At 41.8% G+C, this 16,796-nt stretch overlaps 1 protein-coding gene across 1 annotated transcript in view; it reads left to right on the top strand.

The window, feature by feature from the left end:
• GLDC (glycine decarboxylase) overlaps nt 1–16,796 on the top strand; it is a 42,606-nt gene that overhangs the window by 14,206 nt on the left and 11,604 nt on the right. Inside the window, exons 5-17 of the mRNA XM_034072717.1 lie at nt 2,297–2,354; nt 2,497–2,498; nt 3,034–3,181; nt 3,441–3,637; nt 4,237–4,333; nt 5,954–6,059; nt 7,104–7,243; nt 7,985–8,065; nt 9,746–9,843; nt 10,348–10,432; nt 10,520–10,561; nt 12,999–13,141; nt 14,053–14,128. Coding sequence (XP_033928608.1) covers nt 2,297–2,354; nt 2,497–2,498; nt 3,034–3,181; nt 3,441–3,637; nt 4,237–4,333; nt 5,954–6,059; nt 7,104–7,243; nt 7,985–8,065; nt 9,746–9,843; nt 10,348–10,432; nt 10,520–10,561; nt 12,999–13,141; nt 14,053–14,128 — 1,273 coding nt within the window. The remainder of the gene's footprint in view (nt 1–2,296; nt 2,355–2,496; nt 2,499–3,033; nt 3,182–3,440; nt 3,638–4,236; nt 4,334–5,953; nt 6,060–7,103; nt 7,244–7,984; nt 8,066–9,745; nt 9,844–10,347; nt 10,433–10,519; nt 10,562–12,998; nt 13,142–14,052; nt 14,129–16,796) is intronic.

Genomic DNA, 16,796 nt, shown 5'->3' with positions numbered 1-16,796 from the left:
GAAAGTAGGAGTGTGCAGGGACCTATCAGCCACATAACCTCACTTCAATCCCTCTGAGTTAATAGAAAAACTGCTGGTCCTGGAAACCATTTCTAGGCACACATGAAGGACAAGAAGGGGATCAGGAGTCACCAGCATGGATTCACACAGGGGAAGTTATGCTATGTGTGACTATCCTACTAATTTCATACAATTAAACAGCTGGCTGGGTAGATGGTGGGAGAGCAGTGGATATTACCTACCCTGTTGGTGTCCCTTAACTCCTTACAGAGCAGCTGAAGAAGTATGGGCTGGATGAGGCGAGAGAGAAGTGCGTTGAAAACTGTCTGAATGGCTGGGTGTAGAGGGTGGTGCTCAGTGACATCAAGTGTAGCTGGAGGCCAGTTATTAGTGGTGTATCCTGGGAGCAGCACTGGGTCCAAGTAATGATCTTGATAATAGGGAAGAGTATCCACAGTAGGCTTGCTGATAATGCAAGACTGTGAGAAGCAACTAATACACCAGAGAGTTGTGCTGACATCCAGAGGGGCCTTGACAGGCTGGCAAAATGGAGGAACAGGAGCCTCGTGAAGCTCAAAGTGCAAAGTCCTGCATCTGGGGAGGAGTAACCTCAGGTATATGGGGTACATGCTGAGGGTTGGCAGGCTGCGAAGCAGCTTTGCAGAAAAGGCCTTTTGGGGGTCTTCAGGAACACCAAGTCAAACATAAGCCAGCAATGTGCTTTGGTGGAAAAGGTGGTGAATGTTACCTTGGACTGCATTAGGAGTGTTGCCAGCAGATCAAGGGAGGTGATCCTTGTCCTCACCTCCGCACTGGTGAGGCCACATCTGGAGTACTGTGTCCAGGTCTGGGTTTTGCTGCTCAAGACACATGGACCTACTGGAGAGAATGTAGTTATTCTGCCTGTGGGACCAGCCCAGCTGCTGATACCCACACCTGCCTCAGCTGCCACCACCACACACACGGGCCCCTGTGGTAGAGGTGCTGCTCCAGTTGCTGGCACCAACAGCTACTCACTCCAGTTACCCCAGTGCTGCACCCAGATCATGGATCTTCTGTGGTCTGACTCCAGTTGCTGGCACCCAGACAGCCATATACACCCACACTCACTCACAGAATGCAGAGTCCCCTCACCCATGACAAAAATCAGAAAGGAATTTAACAAGAGAGGACAGACTGCACCAGATGGGTGCAAGTGCAGCAACTATTTATATATGACTGTGTCTGTTTACCCCCTCTGTTTTCCTAGACTTGTTCCTCACTGTATCTCTATTCCCCTGAACGTCTCATAATAAGGCCTTGTAATTCCAAAACACATTTCTCCTGCATCCTATAATGTCTTTCCCCCAGGGAGATGCCTAGAAAGTGTGTCTGTTTGGATTAATTAATTAGAGTTCAAACCTGCCTTGGGGCCTCTGTTCTTCCCTATGCTTGTGGGGATGGGTCTTTGTCAGTTGATGTCTCTCCCGTGATAGACCGGGCAGCTGCAGGAGCAGGGGGTTATTTGGGTCCCCATCTGCCATTGCCTCGCTGTGGGGGTGCAGAGGAGCATAACCTAATGGTTTGTGGAATGAATCTTCTGTGTCCATAAACACTGAAGATGTGAATTGTTTTTCCCATCAGTGGTTAAAAGGACCTTTAAAAACTGACGAGGTATGTCAGTCGTAAGTTGCTAAAAGCAAGTTAGCTTAGAAGCTGCTCCTGTTATATCCAAATTTACTATCAGGGATCTGTATTGCAGCAGCATATGAAGAAGATCTGAAAATCAGGTGAAAGCTGAGATATGATTGAAGGTCACTTTAGGATGTATATCAGGAAGGAGTTTGCTCAGCAGAGACTATGTTGTAACTATTCAGTTGTCCAAAGCATCAGTCTGACATAAAATCATGTTTACCAGACAAAACTAGGCAATTGTCTTAGTTTCCATCTTGAAACTTTGATGGCTCACGTTTCATCATCCAGGGCAACACTGAAAATCACAGTCATATTCCTTTAAATGAGGATGTGTATGTGGAGGCATTCCTACAGGCTTCATAAGCTGGCTCTTTGTTCTGTTTCATAGTCTGTTCATTTTCGTCACATAACAAATCTCATTTCAGTGTCTGAAATGAAACTTACTATTTTAAATGGACCAGAAACTTCATTCAATCATACATGTAATTTGGTTATGATAGCTACTATTAACAACTGTCTCTTAACTTACGAAAACTCACTTTTAGAAAATGAATTAACTTTATTTCCACACAAAACAATAAATTTTTGGTATGTAACACTTTTTTTCCCCCCTTTTTAACAGGCACAACAAAAGAAGGAAGTTCTATGTAGATACCCGATGCCACCCTCAAACCATAGCAGTGGTCCAAACTAGAGCAAAGTAATGTTTTCTCCATTTTCCACTGTATATCTTCACTTACATGAAATCTTTTGTCATCTGTGCCTCTTTACTATACACCTAATATTTTTAGAATGTAGAGTTCTGTTTTCTTTGCAAAACAGAAGTGAAAAATCTGTCAAAATTTGGTGTTTGTTCTACTTTTACATTCAAATGCAACTGCAAAGATGTAAAGATATTTTAAAAGAGACTAAACATGTGATCAAAAGAAAATATTTGATTATTGAATTCAGTCTTGTAATTTTTTAACTAGGAAATCAGTTACCCTAGATAGCAAAATTTCTCTTTTAATGAAAGCTTAATCCAATTTAAGTTTACAGATTAAAGTAACCATCTTCTAAAAATATTACTTGATTTTCAAAGCTAAACATGCTAGAGCACTGAAATGTTGATAGCCAGTAGCTTATGCATCCTCTGCTCTGCTTTGCTCCATATTTCTCATGATACCAAATGCAATTGTTCTTTAGTACTATATACTATGACATGAAAATTTCTCAGTGCTTAGTGCTGCAAAGCAGGTTCAGCTCTTTGTATGCTAAAGAAAAAATTGTACGTAAGTCCACGAAAAAGTCATATTAAGTATCACTCCAAGGTAGGAAGTTGTTTGAACATGTTGTCTTCTGCATGTTTTTGTTTTCCAGTTACACAGGTGTTATTACTGAGCTCAAATTACCCCATGAAATGGATTTCAGTGGAAAGGATGTTAGTGGAGTATTGTTTCAGTATCCAGACACTGAAGGGAAGGTGGAAGACTTCTCTGAACTTGTTGAAAGAGCTCATCATAATGGGGTAAAATAGCTTTTATTGGTCTCACAGATTTCAATCTGATGTATCAAACAGCCATATTCATAGAAACAGTTATGTGAGATACTGTCTAAAGTATTACTCTTCAGTTCCACACAGTTGATAACCATTACAACCATAGCACTTCAGCTCTGTGCTGGTGATATGGAACTCTTTGAAGCCATATCCTGTTCAAAATTAGCTGCCATGCAAACACCATACCTTCAGAAAAGAGGCTAACTGCTTTGTGTACTTCTGTTCCCAGGCTCTCACCTGCTGTGCTACAGATCTTCTAGCTCTCTGTATTCTGAAGCCTCCTGGAGAGTTTGGGGTGGATGTTGTCCTGGGTAACTCTCAGAGGTTTGGTGTGCCGCTTTGCTATGGGGGACCTCATGCGGCATTCTTTGCTGTCAAGGAAAATCTAGTGAGAATGATGCCAGGCAGAATGGTGGGTGTTACAAGGTAAGGGCTCCCTTCACCTTTACTGTCTTAGGGGGAAATCAAAATGAAACACAATGTGACATATGCACATATATATATATATATACATATACATGTTTATGTGCATATTTTAACATGCTAGAAACCCAACAAAAGGACCTGGTTTGATGCATGGATTGGCCAGAGCCCTTTCAGTTATCTTATACAACCTTGCTGGACGGGTTATTTTTGTGTACAAATTCACCATGCTCTTACTTGATACCATTAGAAAAGATGCTGCCTTTTCAGTGCTTGTTCAAATTAAGTTCTGGATAACTATGCAGTTAAAACGGTTGCAATAGTCTGCGGCATTTTAAGGCAAATATCAACTTTTGGTGTTGCATGCTTAGAAAACTCACTGTGTGTTCTACTGAACCAGATGCATTTACCAGCCATAATCTGAATTCAAGTCTAGAGGCTTTAGTCTCACTCTCTGATAACACAGCTGTCCTGATTTAGGATTTGCTCTCTCCAGTCTCTAAGGATAGACAGCTAGTTTCAGGTTAGCATGTATAGAGTCTAATGTCTTAAATTACTGGAATTTTAAAGTAACAGAAGCAACATTTTTACTTGTGACTTAGAGATGCAAATGGAAAGGAAGTGTACCGACTTGCTTTGCAAACACGAGAGCAGCATATCAGGAGGGATAAAGCTACCAGCAACATCTGCACAGCACAGGTAATGCGTCATGCTTTGTTTTCAGTGGTAGAAGTGTCAAGTTAAACCATAAGATTATAGTCCTAACATCACTGTAATTTGCGTTAGCTTTACTTTTGGAAGTTTTTCCTAGAAAAATCAAGAACACTGACAAATTCTGCTGTCCTGGTTTGAGCTGGAGCAGTCATTTTTTCTCCTTGTAGCTGGTGTTGTGCTGTGGTTTGACTTCTGGGCTGGGAACAGTTGCTTGATACCGAGCATGTTTTGAGTTACTGCTCGGGTGTTTGGTTTGTTCAAAGGCCTTTTTCTGAGCTCATGCTCTGCCAGGGAGGAGGGGAGGCCGGGAGGAAGGAGAGGCAGGACATCTGACCCAGGCTAGCCAAAGAGGTATTCCATACCATAGCACGTCATGCCCAGGATGTAACTGGGAGAGACCCAGAAGGGCTGGAGGTCTGGGGGGATGGAGGAGGTATCGGTCGGTGCTCGGTCGGGCAGGGTGGGGTGAGTTATGGATCGGTGGCTGGTGAGGCGTTGTATTCTCTTCACTTGTTATTGGCTTTATCATTATTATTTGTAGTAGTAATGGCAGTAGTGATTTGTGTTGTGCCTTAGCTATTAAACTGTGCTTATCTGAATCCGTGGGGGCTACATTCTTTGGATTCTCCTTCCTAACTCTCTGGGAGTTGGAGGAGCAAAGGGGGGGAGTGAATGAACGAGCTGTGTGTGGACTTGATTTAAACCACGACATCTGCTCTTTGTGCATTTGAGTCCTTTAAGAAGTGGAACCCTGATTGAAAAATAGGGTATTAGTGTCTGTTTCCTTTAATAAAGACTTTAGCCCTGAATTTGTGCAGTGTCCTGAGCCTACCTGTCTCACAGGTTGAACACTACTGAGCAGTGCTGTGTTTGTTATGAATGAGACAGATTTCTTAGTAAAATGGAGGAGAATTATAATGACCTGAAATTGCCCACTCAAGGAATGAAAAAAAAAAAATCAATTCTTAAATTCTAAGCCTACTTCTTCAAATTGTCATAACTGATATTTATATCTATGGGATTTGATGCAAAAATATAACATCACCAGAAAGCTATCTTCGCACGAAAATACCATGGTTAAGTAATTATCCAAAACAGCTATCTTCAGCACGCCTCTATAGACCTTCAGCCAGACAAGTTAATAATTTTTTCTGTCAATGCTCATGAGTTTACTGTTGTGCCAGATTTTGAGGAGGGATTATTAATATTAACATGAGCTTAGTTATTTAGTATTCACTAGCTATTCCATAAGTATTAAATACTAATTCTAAACAATGATTTTCCTACGAGACTGCCTTTACTTGAGAGTCTTCACATGTCTTTGTTAGAGTGGTTGAATTTAAATTCATGTTAATTGCTGACACAGTTGCATTTCAAATGGCATTGAGTTTAGAATCAGTGCTTAGAGTTTCATGAAAGTATTTTGGCTTTCCTGCCTTTTAGCTTGGCCACACTTAATCAAGTATAACATTAATTAAGAATATGTGGCTATCCCTGGGTGCTAAAGAAAATTTCCAGTAAATTAACATGAAGCAATCTTTTATAATCATGACAGTAACAATAATAATAATAATAACAATGTTCTAAATTGTATTTGGATGGTAGGCTCTTCTGGCTAACATGGCAGCCATGTTTGGTGTATACCATGGGTCTGATGGCTTAAGGCATATTGCAATGCGGGTACACAATGCTACTCTAATCTTGGCTGAAGGTGAGTACTGTTAGCAGAAACTCTTCTTAAATCCTTATACATTTTTCAATACTACCTTTTCTTACAAGTTTCTTTTTGTCAGCTAATGTGTATTCTCGGAACACTAGAGAGAACTTTTTAAAACAAAATTCACAGCTAATATTTTTGTGTACTTCTGGTAATGATGTCCAAGAATTAGGTATCTATGTGATATAAGCTTGCAAGCATTACTTCTGTTTCCTTGAGAAACTAACAGATTAAGGCAATCTTTAGATGATAAGCTTCAGTGCAGTTTTCCAGCTGCAAGCTCTGTACTTTGCTTACTGGGCCATCCTAGTTTACACACAGAAATCTGCATAGAGTATTGATATCATAGCAAAAATAAGCAGTAAGTTAGATAAAGAAATAGGAACATTTCATTAGGTTTGGGTGGAGTATCATACCTGCTACAAACACTGAAATTCCAAAGTTTGATAACTGACAAAAACACAGAACCTGTAGCAGAAAATCATGATTGCAACTGGACTATGTGGTCTGATAGTTCTTCTTGCTGGCATGACTATCAGTGCTGTTAGAAGGAATTACACAGAACCAGAATACAGGAGTTGAGGAATGATTGCCACAATTATCCATGCTTTGTTTGCCAGCTTAACTGGAAAAACTTTTGCTGCTGTGAAAAACACTTGGACTCTAAACTTTCCTATGCAAGCTCCATAATGGTTAATATCCATTTACATAATTTTTTTTTTTTACAGACTTGTGATTTTGTCCTTATTGTATTTATATACTAATTCTGCTACTATATATATTACAAATGTGATGTATAAAAAGGATCTTCACTGGATTCAATCTGCATTATTAATTAGGTCTGAACGTGATTTAGATTCTTTGCACACACAGTGATACTTCAAAAAAAATCTGGTGATTTTGATGCTCTGTGCACAAGGAGAATATTTTGGTTTATTATGTAAAAGCATTTACTTATGAGATTGATAGTGTTGATATGCAAGTCCTATTTAAGCAATACAGTATGCAGGTAATAGAATTAACTTCCTGTTTTTATAGGTCTCAGGCGAGCTGGTCATAAACTGCATCATGATCTGTTCTTTGATACCTTGATGATCACGTGTGGATGCCCAGTCAAAGAGGTTTTGGAGAGGGCAGGTCTGAGAAAGATAAATTTTCGGATTTACAGTGATGGCAGAGTAAGCAGCTCCCAAAATCTTTCAGAAATTTTGTAGTATTACTTTTTCTGCATTAAGTTTCTGGTGATTACATGTGCTAAACAGAACAATGTTATTTAAAATTTCTTGTAATTTGCTCAGATATGTCAGTCAGTTATAAAGATCACTTAGAGAATGAAGAAGTTCAGTGACGTACTGAATTTCCAGCAATAATTATTGTATTTTTATTTTATTTCATGCTTATTTAAAAGGTTCTGTAATTGTTTCATGTTAAATATGGCACTAAGAGCTAGAACAGAGGGACTCTAAAATTTAGGGATGAAATGAAGATGACCTCCAGAAATCCAGTCCTGTGGCAGAGTTCAAAGACAGATTGAAACGTAAATCACATTTTGGTAGGCACTCAGGACTTTTGGCAAGATCTAACATGTCTAAAAAAATGGGTGATTTTACTGTTAAATGTAAATATAAAAGTTAGAAGTGAGGTCACAAGTCTTGAAGCTTGTGAGATATCTGGCTTGGATGGTTTAGCAGGGGAAAGGTAGGAACTGGAAAATTGTATGTAAATAAAATTAGTTTATGTATCTGTTGCATAAAACAAAGTGACATTTACATATTGTTGGATAGGTAGATATTTTCCTTTTTTTCCATTTCCCCCCCCCCCCCCCCCCCGTGTTTCTGGAGTAATTTCTCTCAACCAGAACAAATATACTGTGTCTGGAATTAAAAATTCTTGGTAATTATTGTTGCTTTTATCCATAGCTTGGAGTATCACTGGATGAAACTGTAAATGAAAAAGACCTGGATGATATATTATGGATTTTTGGTTGCGAGTCTTCAGCTGTAAGTAAATACTAGGTCACACAGACCTAATTTTCTGAATGCTTCAGACATGTAGCAAAAAGCAAAACTGCTCTTGGCACGGTGGGTGTCTAGATGATGGCCATTTGTTAAATACAGAGAATTTCAGATGTCTAAAGAAAGAGACAGCATAAAATCATGATTTATGTAAGAAAGTAATGTCATTTTCTTATTGTGATGCAGTCCTTTCTGTCAGATTGGACACCTTCCATTTAAGCTGTTACTTTTCTTGTGGGGGTTAGGACATGGTGGTCAGTTATCTCTTTCCTAGTGGAATTTTTGTTGCATGTCATTAGTAATTAACAGCAATACTACCAAAGTGAGGACTACTAAGACATCTGTACCCAGTTTTAATATAATGCTGTTATCATCATGCTAGGTATATACAGGTGTGTATACTAATAAAGTGAAGGTTTTTTACCTAAGCAGCTGGTTAAATCTGGGGGTTAGGTGGTAGTATAAGCTGGTTCTGATGGCAACTGACTGCAAAACAAGGAATTTCCATGTCCCACATGACATCCTTGTCTCTAAATTTGAGAGACATCAATTTGATAGGTGGACCACTCGGTGGATAAAGAACTGGCTGGATGGTCGCACGCAAAGAGTTGTGGTCAATGGTTCAATGTCCAGCTGGAGACCAGTAACGAGTGGTGTCCCTCAGAGATCGGTGTTGGGACCGGTCTTGTTTAATATCTGTCGCTGACATGGACAATGGAATTGAGTGTGCCCTCAGCAAGTTTGTCAATGACACCAAGCTGTGTGGTTCTGTTGATACACTGGAGGGAAGGAATGCCATTCAGAGGGACCTTGACACACTTGTGAGGTGGTATGATGCCAACCTCATGAAGTTTAACCATGCCAAGTGCAAGGTCCTACACCTGGGTGGGAGCAATCCCAGGCACAGCTACAGGTTGGGCAGAGAAGAGATTCAGAGCAGCCCTGCAGAGAAGGACTTGGGGGTGTTGGTCGATGAGGAAATGAACATGAGCCAGCTTCAGTGTGCGCTTGCAGCCCAGAAAGCCAACCATATCCTGGGCTGCATCAAAAGGAGCGTGACCAGCAGGTCAAAGGAGGTGATCCTGCCCCTCTACTCTGCTCTCGTGAGACCTCACTTGGAGTATTGTGTTCAGTTCTGGTGTCCTCAACATAAAAAGGACATGGAACTGTTAGAACAAGTCCAGAAGAGGGCCACAAGGATGATCAGGGGACAGCAGCACCTCCCATATGAAGACAGGCTGAGAAAGTTGGGCCTGTTCAGCCTGGAGAAGAGAAGGCTGCATGGAGACCTCATAGCAGCTTTCTGGTATCTGAAGGGGGCCTACAGGGATGCTGGGGATGGACTCTTCGTTAGGGACTGTAGTGACAGGACAAGGGGTGACAGATTGAAGCTTAGACAGCAGAGGTTTAGATTGGATCTAAGGAAGAAGTTCTTTCCTGTTAGGGTGATGAGGTACTGGAATGGGTTACCCATGGAGGTTGTGAATGCTCCATCCCTCACAGTGTTCAAGAACAGGTTGGATGAAGCCTTGGGTGATATGGTTTAGTGTGAGGTATCCCTGCCCATGTCAGGGGGGTTGGAACTAGATGATCTTGAGGTCCTTTCCAATCCTAACTATTCTATGATTCTATAAGTACTTGACTCCATGTTTCTTTGTGTCAAAGGAGCTGGTTGCTGAGGGTATGGGCGAGGAAACCAAAGGCATTCTTAGCACCCCATTTAAGAGAACTTCTAAGTTCCTGACACATCAGGTTTTCAACAGGTTTGTGAAATTGCTGCATATCTGATATTTTAATGGAATCTGAAAGTATCTCTTTACGAAAATGAGTCAGACTTTTCAACTGGAGTTAATTGAGGACGATTTCGTGGCTGTATTCATACAGTCACTCATTAAAATAATCTATTTAGTAGCAATTCGTTTTAAATGAGCAAAGCAGTACTCATCGTCACATGGGGGTTATATTTTTTACTTAATTTGATACATTGTACAAGCTATTATTTTAGAACATAGTATCAGCAGGCTTCCTAGAGTCCTTACAGTCCATATTTACTGATGATACCTTTTCGAGCAAATGATAATGGCCATTTTTCATCCACATTTCTAGTAGCAAGCATAAAGTACCAATTTGGGAAGAAATGCCTCATATACATTAAAAGTTATCCTCTGTCTTAATTTCTTTTTTACGGAATTCCTATGCTAGAGCAGAGATCAACTATCTGGTATAGCTAATCTGCTTCCCTTAACACCACATTTTGTGTTCTCCAGCTATCACTCTGAGACAAATATTGTGCGATACATGAAAAGATTAGAAAACAAAGATATTTCCCTTGTTCACAGCATGATTCCTTTGGTAGGTATTTACCAAAAAGATTAAAAATTAGTTACTCACATATTTATGTATTTTGATAAATACTGAAAAATTTCTTTGTATTTCTAGGGATCCTGCACAATGAAGCTCAATAGTTCAGCTGAACTCACAGTAAGTTGCAACGATACTCTTACTTGAGACCCACATGAGCGAACTATCTAGCCAGTGTCACTGTACAGAAGTAAAAGCAGGTTTTGGTCTAGTACTCTAGCTGAGGAGGCAGTTTCAGGAGTAGCTGAAGTCATCAGGTCCTTTTTCTGCTAGGAAAAAAGCTCTGAAAAGCACAGTAGGAGTGCAAGTACAGGAGGAGAGTGAATGGCTTTGAAGTCTCCATTTTGAAAAAAATATAATTTTTGGAAGTAGGTAGCATAGCCCTGTTCCCACATGCAGTACTGCAGTACCTAACTGCTATCTGCTTCACAAACCTTGCAAAGTAAAATCTGTAAACTCCCCAGAAGAAGAAGTGAGGGTCAGCTGGAACTGGCAATTCATGCTTCTTTGCCAGTGTGCTGTTTCTTAGGACAGCACTCCTTTTCCCCAGATGAGGAGCTGGAGTCCCTGGGTATCTTCATTTTTCTTGCTGACAGCAAATGAAGGAGAGCCTTAGCCAGGCTGTTTGGTAGTAAATGACTTTCTGATTCTGAATGAGCTTCCTCTGCTGTGTCTTGATTAGCTTCTCAGTTTTTATCTTTCACTAGGTTTCCTTTGTCTCTCTCACTGCCTTCTCTACATTTTCTCTCTGCTCCCTGTTTTCAGTCTTGTACATTCCCTTCTAAATAAAATGGATAGCAACAAAACTGTGTGAAACAAACTGAGTGTTCTGTGCTCTTCCATGACTCCTGTCTGTTTGCCATGTGATCCTATAGCTCTGCATAAGAATAGGTGACAGAAGGAGAAACAGGATTTTTAAGCATCTTCCGAATGTTAAAAAAATATTACTAGAAATCACAGAATCATAGAATTGTTTAGGTTAGAAAGGACCTTTAAAATCTTTGAGTCCAACCATTAACTTAGCACTGCCAAGTCCAACTCTAAACAAGGTCCCCAAGAGCCACATCCACACGTCTTTTAAATACCTCCATGGATGGTGACTCAAACACTTCCCTGGGCAGCCTGTTTCAGTGTTTGATAACCCTTTCAGTGAAGTCGTTTTTCCTAATACCCAATCTAAACCTCCTCTGGTGCAACTTGAAGCCATTTCCTCTTGTCCTTTTTCTTGTTACTTAGGAGAAGAGACCAGCACCCACCTCACTACAACTTCCTTTCAGGCAGTTGTAGAGAGCAATAAGGCCTCTCCTTCTCTCCTCCAGACTTAACACCCCCCTTCCCTCAGCTGTTCCTCATCAGACTTGTGCTCCAGGTCCTTCACCAGCTTCACTGTCCCTCTCTGGACATGCTCCAGCACCTCAATGTCTCTCTTGTAGCAAGAGGCCCAGAACTGAGCACAGGTTTGAAGGTGCAGCCTCACCACTGCCCAGTACAGGGGATGATCACCCTGCTGGCCACACTGTTGCTGATACGGGCCAGGATGCTGGTAGCTTTTTGGCTGCCTGGGCACAAGCTGGCTCGTGTTCAGCCATCTCTTGACCAACACCCCTAAGTCACTTTTTCACAGAAGCAGATCAGGTTACCCATGCAGGATCTGCCTTTCATAAACCCATGCTGACTGAGCCTGTCACCTGGTTGTTCCGTATGTGCTGCATGATGGCATGCAAGCTGATCTGCTCCATAACCTTCCCTGGCACCCTGGGCAGGCTGACATGTCTGTAGTTCCCCAGATCCTCCTTCTGGCCCTTCTTGCAGCTGGGTATTACATTTGCTCACTTCCAGTCAAATGGGACCTCCCTGTTAGCCAGGACTGCTGATGAACGGTAGAAAACGGCTTGGTGAGCACTTCTGCCAGCTCCCTCTGTACTCTTGGGTTGATCCCATCCAGCCCTATAGATCTGTGTCTAAGGAGCATAGCAGGTCACTGTCCACTTCCCCTTGGATTATGAGGGTTTCAGTCTGCTTCACATCACTGTTTTACAGCTCAGGGATCTGGGTTCCTGGAGAAGTGGTCTTACTATTAACTTGTTATTAAAGACTGAGGCAAAGAAGGCACTATGGTTCCCTGACATCCAAAAAAAGAATAGAAACTGTCATTAGCCCTACTTTGTTGCTAATGTACTTACATAAACGTTTTCATTGTCTTCAATGGTGGTAGCCAGATTAAGTTCTAGTTTGGCTTTGGCCCTTCTAATTTCGTCCTGCATAACTTCACAACATCCTTGTAGTCCTCGTGAGTTGCCTGTCCCTTCTTCCAAAGGTCATAAACTCTCCTTTTTCCCCCTGAGTTCCAGCCAAAGCGTTCTGTTGAACCAGGGCATGTCCCACAGTAAGGTTGGGAACTTGTCTTGGGAACTTCCACAAGAAATGTTTGATTTTTAATAGAGCACAGGGCAGCTTCCTTCCTGCATAGAGTTTAACAACAAAACAGTTGTCTGCAGGATTCTCTGTTATAGTACATGGTTGTTTCTAATTTCCCCCCCCCCCTCCCCTTTCGTAGCCTATTTCATGGAAGGAATTTGCCAACATCCACCCTTTTGTGCCTCTGGAGCAAGCTCAAGGGTATCAGCAGCTTTTCAAGGATTTAGAGAAGGACCTATGTGAGATAACTGGCTATGACAAGATCTCCTTCCAACCAAACAGGTAGGAATTTTATTCAGAACATTTGCTCCTTAAGATGATTAAAAAAATTTGCCTCCAAAGAAAATGTGTCAGGCAAAAATGGAAGAAGTTTCTAAAATGAAATTTGACAAAGAGAAGCCTTTAATGAAAGGTTATGAAAACAAAACTAATTTTTCAAAATTGCATTACCTTATTTCATCTCATCTTAAAGTTTAATGTTTTGGTCTTTTCTATTCTTTAATCCTTTTCCTGCACGTTTTCTTCTCTTTGAAGGCTGGTTTCTCTACCACTGCTTGCTTAAAATAGTGATGTTACTGATAGCCTCCTGTAAGCTAAAATTGAAGCTTTGAAATAGGACTAACTTATGTAAGCTGAAAACTACATAATTGTTGAAACTAGTATTTGATACACTAGGAAATACTATGTTTGCCCTAAGAATGCCTAGGATCTACATGTTCACTGAAATAAATAAAGCAGAGCTGCAGCCTGTTTATGTCTGCTAGTAGTTTTGATACAAAATGAGCAGCAAGGACTTACTCTACATCTAAGATGTCACTGAAAGAGTTCTTATGTTTCACTGTATGCAGTTTACTATGCATTTCACTCTTTAGTTTGCATCCCCACAGTCGAGCATGTAGTCCCTAGTTGGGTGCAGAAATGGGGATCAACTTAGTCATCAAAAGGTTTTAACATAGCATAAGCACATATAATTAAATAATTTTTTTCATCTACTGTTTGCAAAGGAGACAAGAGCTGTTAATTAATGCTTGTCCAATTGTAATTTAATCTATGGGATGTGCTTCTCTTAATTTGCTGACACTTGCTTAAAGCCATTGAGAAGGATTAGGTCTGGAGAGTTTTGAAGTTTCAGTAGAGAGCTGGTACTTTCTGTTTTATATGCTTGTGTAACATGGTTTGGGTTCCTCTTGCAGTGGAGCTCAAGGAGAGTACACAGGTTTGGCTGCAATCAAAGCTTATCTAAATGCAAAAGGAGAACGTCATAGAACTGTAAGTGTTAACACTCAAGTGGGGAAGAATGTTGGGTGGGAAGTGGAGAGAGTTGATTTAGCAGCTGGGACTCACCTAGAGAAAAACTAGGTTGTGTATCCTCATCTGTGACAATCTTTCAGTATTTCCTGTTTCCCTCATGGATCATGGGTAAAATCTGAAAAGTCTTCCTTTACTTTACAGACAGTGGGAATGAGGGAAGGGCACTCCCTCAAAGGGTGAGTCTGGCTGGAATGGAGTTAATGAACTTTCTCTATAGCAACCCATATGGTACTGTGCTTTGGATTTGCGGCTAAGGCAGTGTTGTTAACAAAGGGATGTCTTGGCTACTGCTTTACAGTGTCAAGGCTTTCTCTTTCCCACTCTGCCCTTTTTCACCCTTTCCCCGCCCCAGGGAGTAGGGCTGGGAGTAGGCAAGAGGTTGGGTGACACACAACCAGGACAGCTGATCCAAACTGACCAAAGGCTTGTTTTATGGTGTATAAAGGCATGTTCAGCAATTGAAGCACAGAGAAAGGAGGACAAAGCAGGAAAGGTCATGGTTATGGCACTCTTCTTTCCAAGCAACCATATACATGTGCTATGGCACTGCTTTCCACTAAGTGGTTGGACACCTGCCTGGCTGCAGGAAGCAATTAATTAATTCCTCTTCTTGCTTTGTTTGTATATGTGGCTTTCGTTTTCCCTATTAGACTGTTATTATCTCAATCCATGAGTCTTCTCACCTTACTTCTATTTTGCCCTTGTCCCAGGAGAGATGGGAGTGAGTGAAAGCTGTGTGTGTGTTTGGCCATTGGCTTGGGTCAACACTTTACAGTACTTTTAAGCACTGGGCTTGAGGTAATGACAGTTTTGATCTGAGCATGTTAAATTGTTAAACAGCAGGCTCCTGTGCAAGTCACAAAGCTTGCTTGCTTTACTGTGCATTAGAGTGCAGGGCTTTTAATGGCTGCTTTCAGTTCTTGATGTTTACTGTGCTGCCTATAAGTGTATTTTGCTGTGCTTGGAAAGATGTTCACAAAAGCAGTGACTGCACTGCTGGACTGGCATAGGGCCCTTGTTGTGAGGATGTTCCTGTGCTGCATGAGCTACCTTGCAGAGACAAGGGATTACACCTCTCTTTTCCTCAGTGGGGTTGATGTGTCCAGCTCTGTTGCATGGGCTCCAGAGCAGGGCTCTGTTGTGAGGGTATCCTTATGTAAGAAGTTTGATCCTATTATCTAGCATTGTTGGCTTCTTGTTGGGTGTCTGGAAGCTGGTATAAAAGTAAACAGTTTGCTGAGCTGACAGGGCTGTTATCACCTCCTATATCTTGGGATTTTTCACCTTAACAGGCATGTAATCCCATTGACTCGGCGCACCACTTGATTGAAAAGGGCCTTGACTACCCCAGTGAGACACAGCAACTCCTAGCAGTGTTTTGTGGCTTGTCCTGTCCCTGTTTGGGCCTGTGTAGCACTGTCACAGCTGCAATGGGCTTCTACCTCTAATGATTGACACAGGGACCAAAACCTCAACCACAGTGATTGCCCCAATAGTAAAGAAGCACTGGCAGTGGAGGTCAACAGGACTGTACCATCAGTTAGCAAGGGAGGAGGAGGAGGAAGCATCTGACCAAGAAGCCAGATCTTTGGCAAGGAAACGTAAGGAGGAAGTGCTTGAAGTTATACAAGAGGCAGAAACCACACCATCCCTAATCCAAGCAAGCTCCAAGATATGCATACAGGCAAGCATACTGATGCCTAGTGCTCAAATGGAATGCTGGAGGGGATAGTCAGGAATTGAGGGCAGGGAAGCTCAGCAGCTGGAATTCCTCTCTAGGGACCAGGGAATCAACAGCACCAGGTGCACACCACCTGGCATCCTCTGGTTCTTCCTGAATGGCTAGGTCAGACACAAGGAAGAGAGACAGAGCACTCACTTTGAAGCTGGAGTCAATGTACCAGAACTGCAGGGGAAGACAGGTGCCAAGAAGGGACCAAACAAAAAGTCTGCCACACCAGTTGCTGCCAAGACTGTAGAAAGCAACCAGCAGTCCCCCAGACAGAGAATAAAGGCTGAAGTTTGGTGAAGGCACTTCTGGTCTGACACCTTGGGAGTCAGAGTGAGTATTGCAACAAGAAGAAAAGGGTCCTTGCCTCTGGCTGGGCAGAAGATAGAGATAACAAAGTTTCATGGAATGTATGGATTTGACAGCCTGGCACATCAGATCCACAGGTGTATAAGGCTTTGGTACACACTGTACCATAATGTCATTAGGGTAGGAGAGGACCTATCTGCTTTTGTGCAGTGACAGAGGGATGTCAACAGTTGTCTGTGTTGGAGGCTGAGGTGAGCCTTACAGGGTACAAATGGCAGAAGCATCCTATCGTATTGTCCAGAGTCTCCATGTATCTTTGATATATAGACTAGCTCAGAGGAGGGTGTTTCAAGGATCAGGAAGTACTGGTGGACCTTTGGTGTAGCCACACCAGACACAAAGATTAAACAAGTGTCTGACTTTCTTGCCCTCTCCATTGAAGAGTTGCTGCATGACAAGGAGCAGCATGTGCCGGTTGTTACCATGATGGTACAGCAGTGACAGTGTCGCATCAGCCATGATGATGAGTTATCAGAAGGTGAAAAGGGTGTTATCAGTTTACTAGTGGATCCTATTGTGTTGTAGGAA

This window comes from Melopsittacus undulatus, chromosome Z, assembly GCF_012275295.1.
Source record: "Melopsittacus undulatus isolate bMelUnd1 chromosome Z, bMelUnd1.mat.Z, whole genome shotgun sequence".
In the NCBI taxonomy this organism is placed as follows: domain Eukaryota; kingdom Metazoa; phylum Chordata; class Aves; order Psittaciformes; family Psittaculidae; genus Melopsittacus; species Melopsittacus undulatus.
Note: the sequence above shows the minus strand (reverse complement) of the source record. Positions and strands in the feature narration are given on the sequence as shown.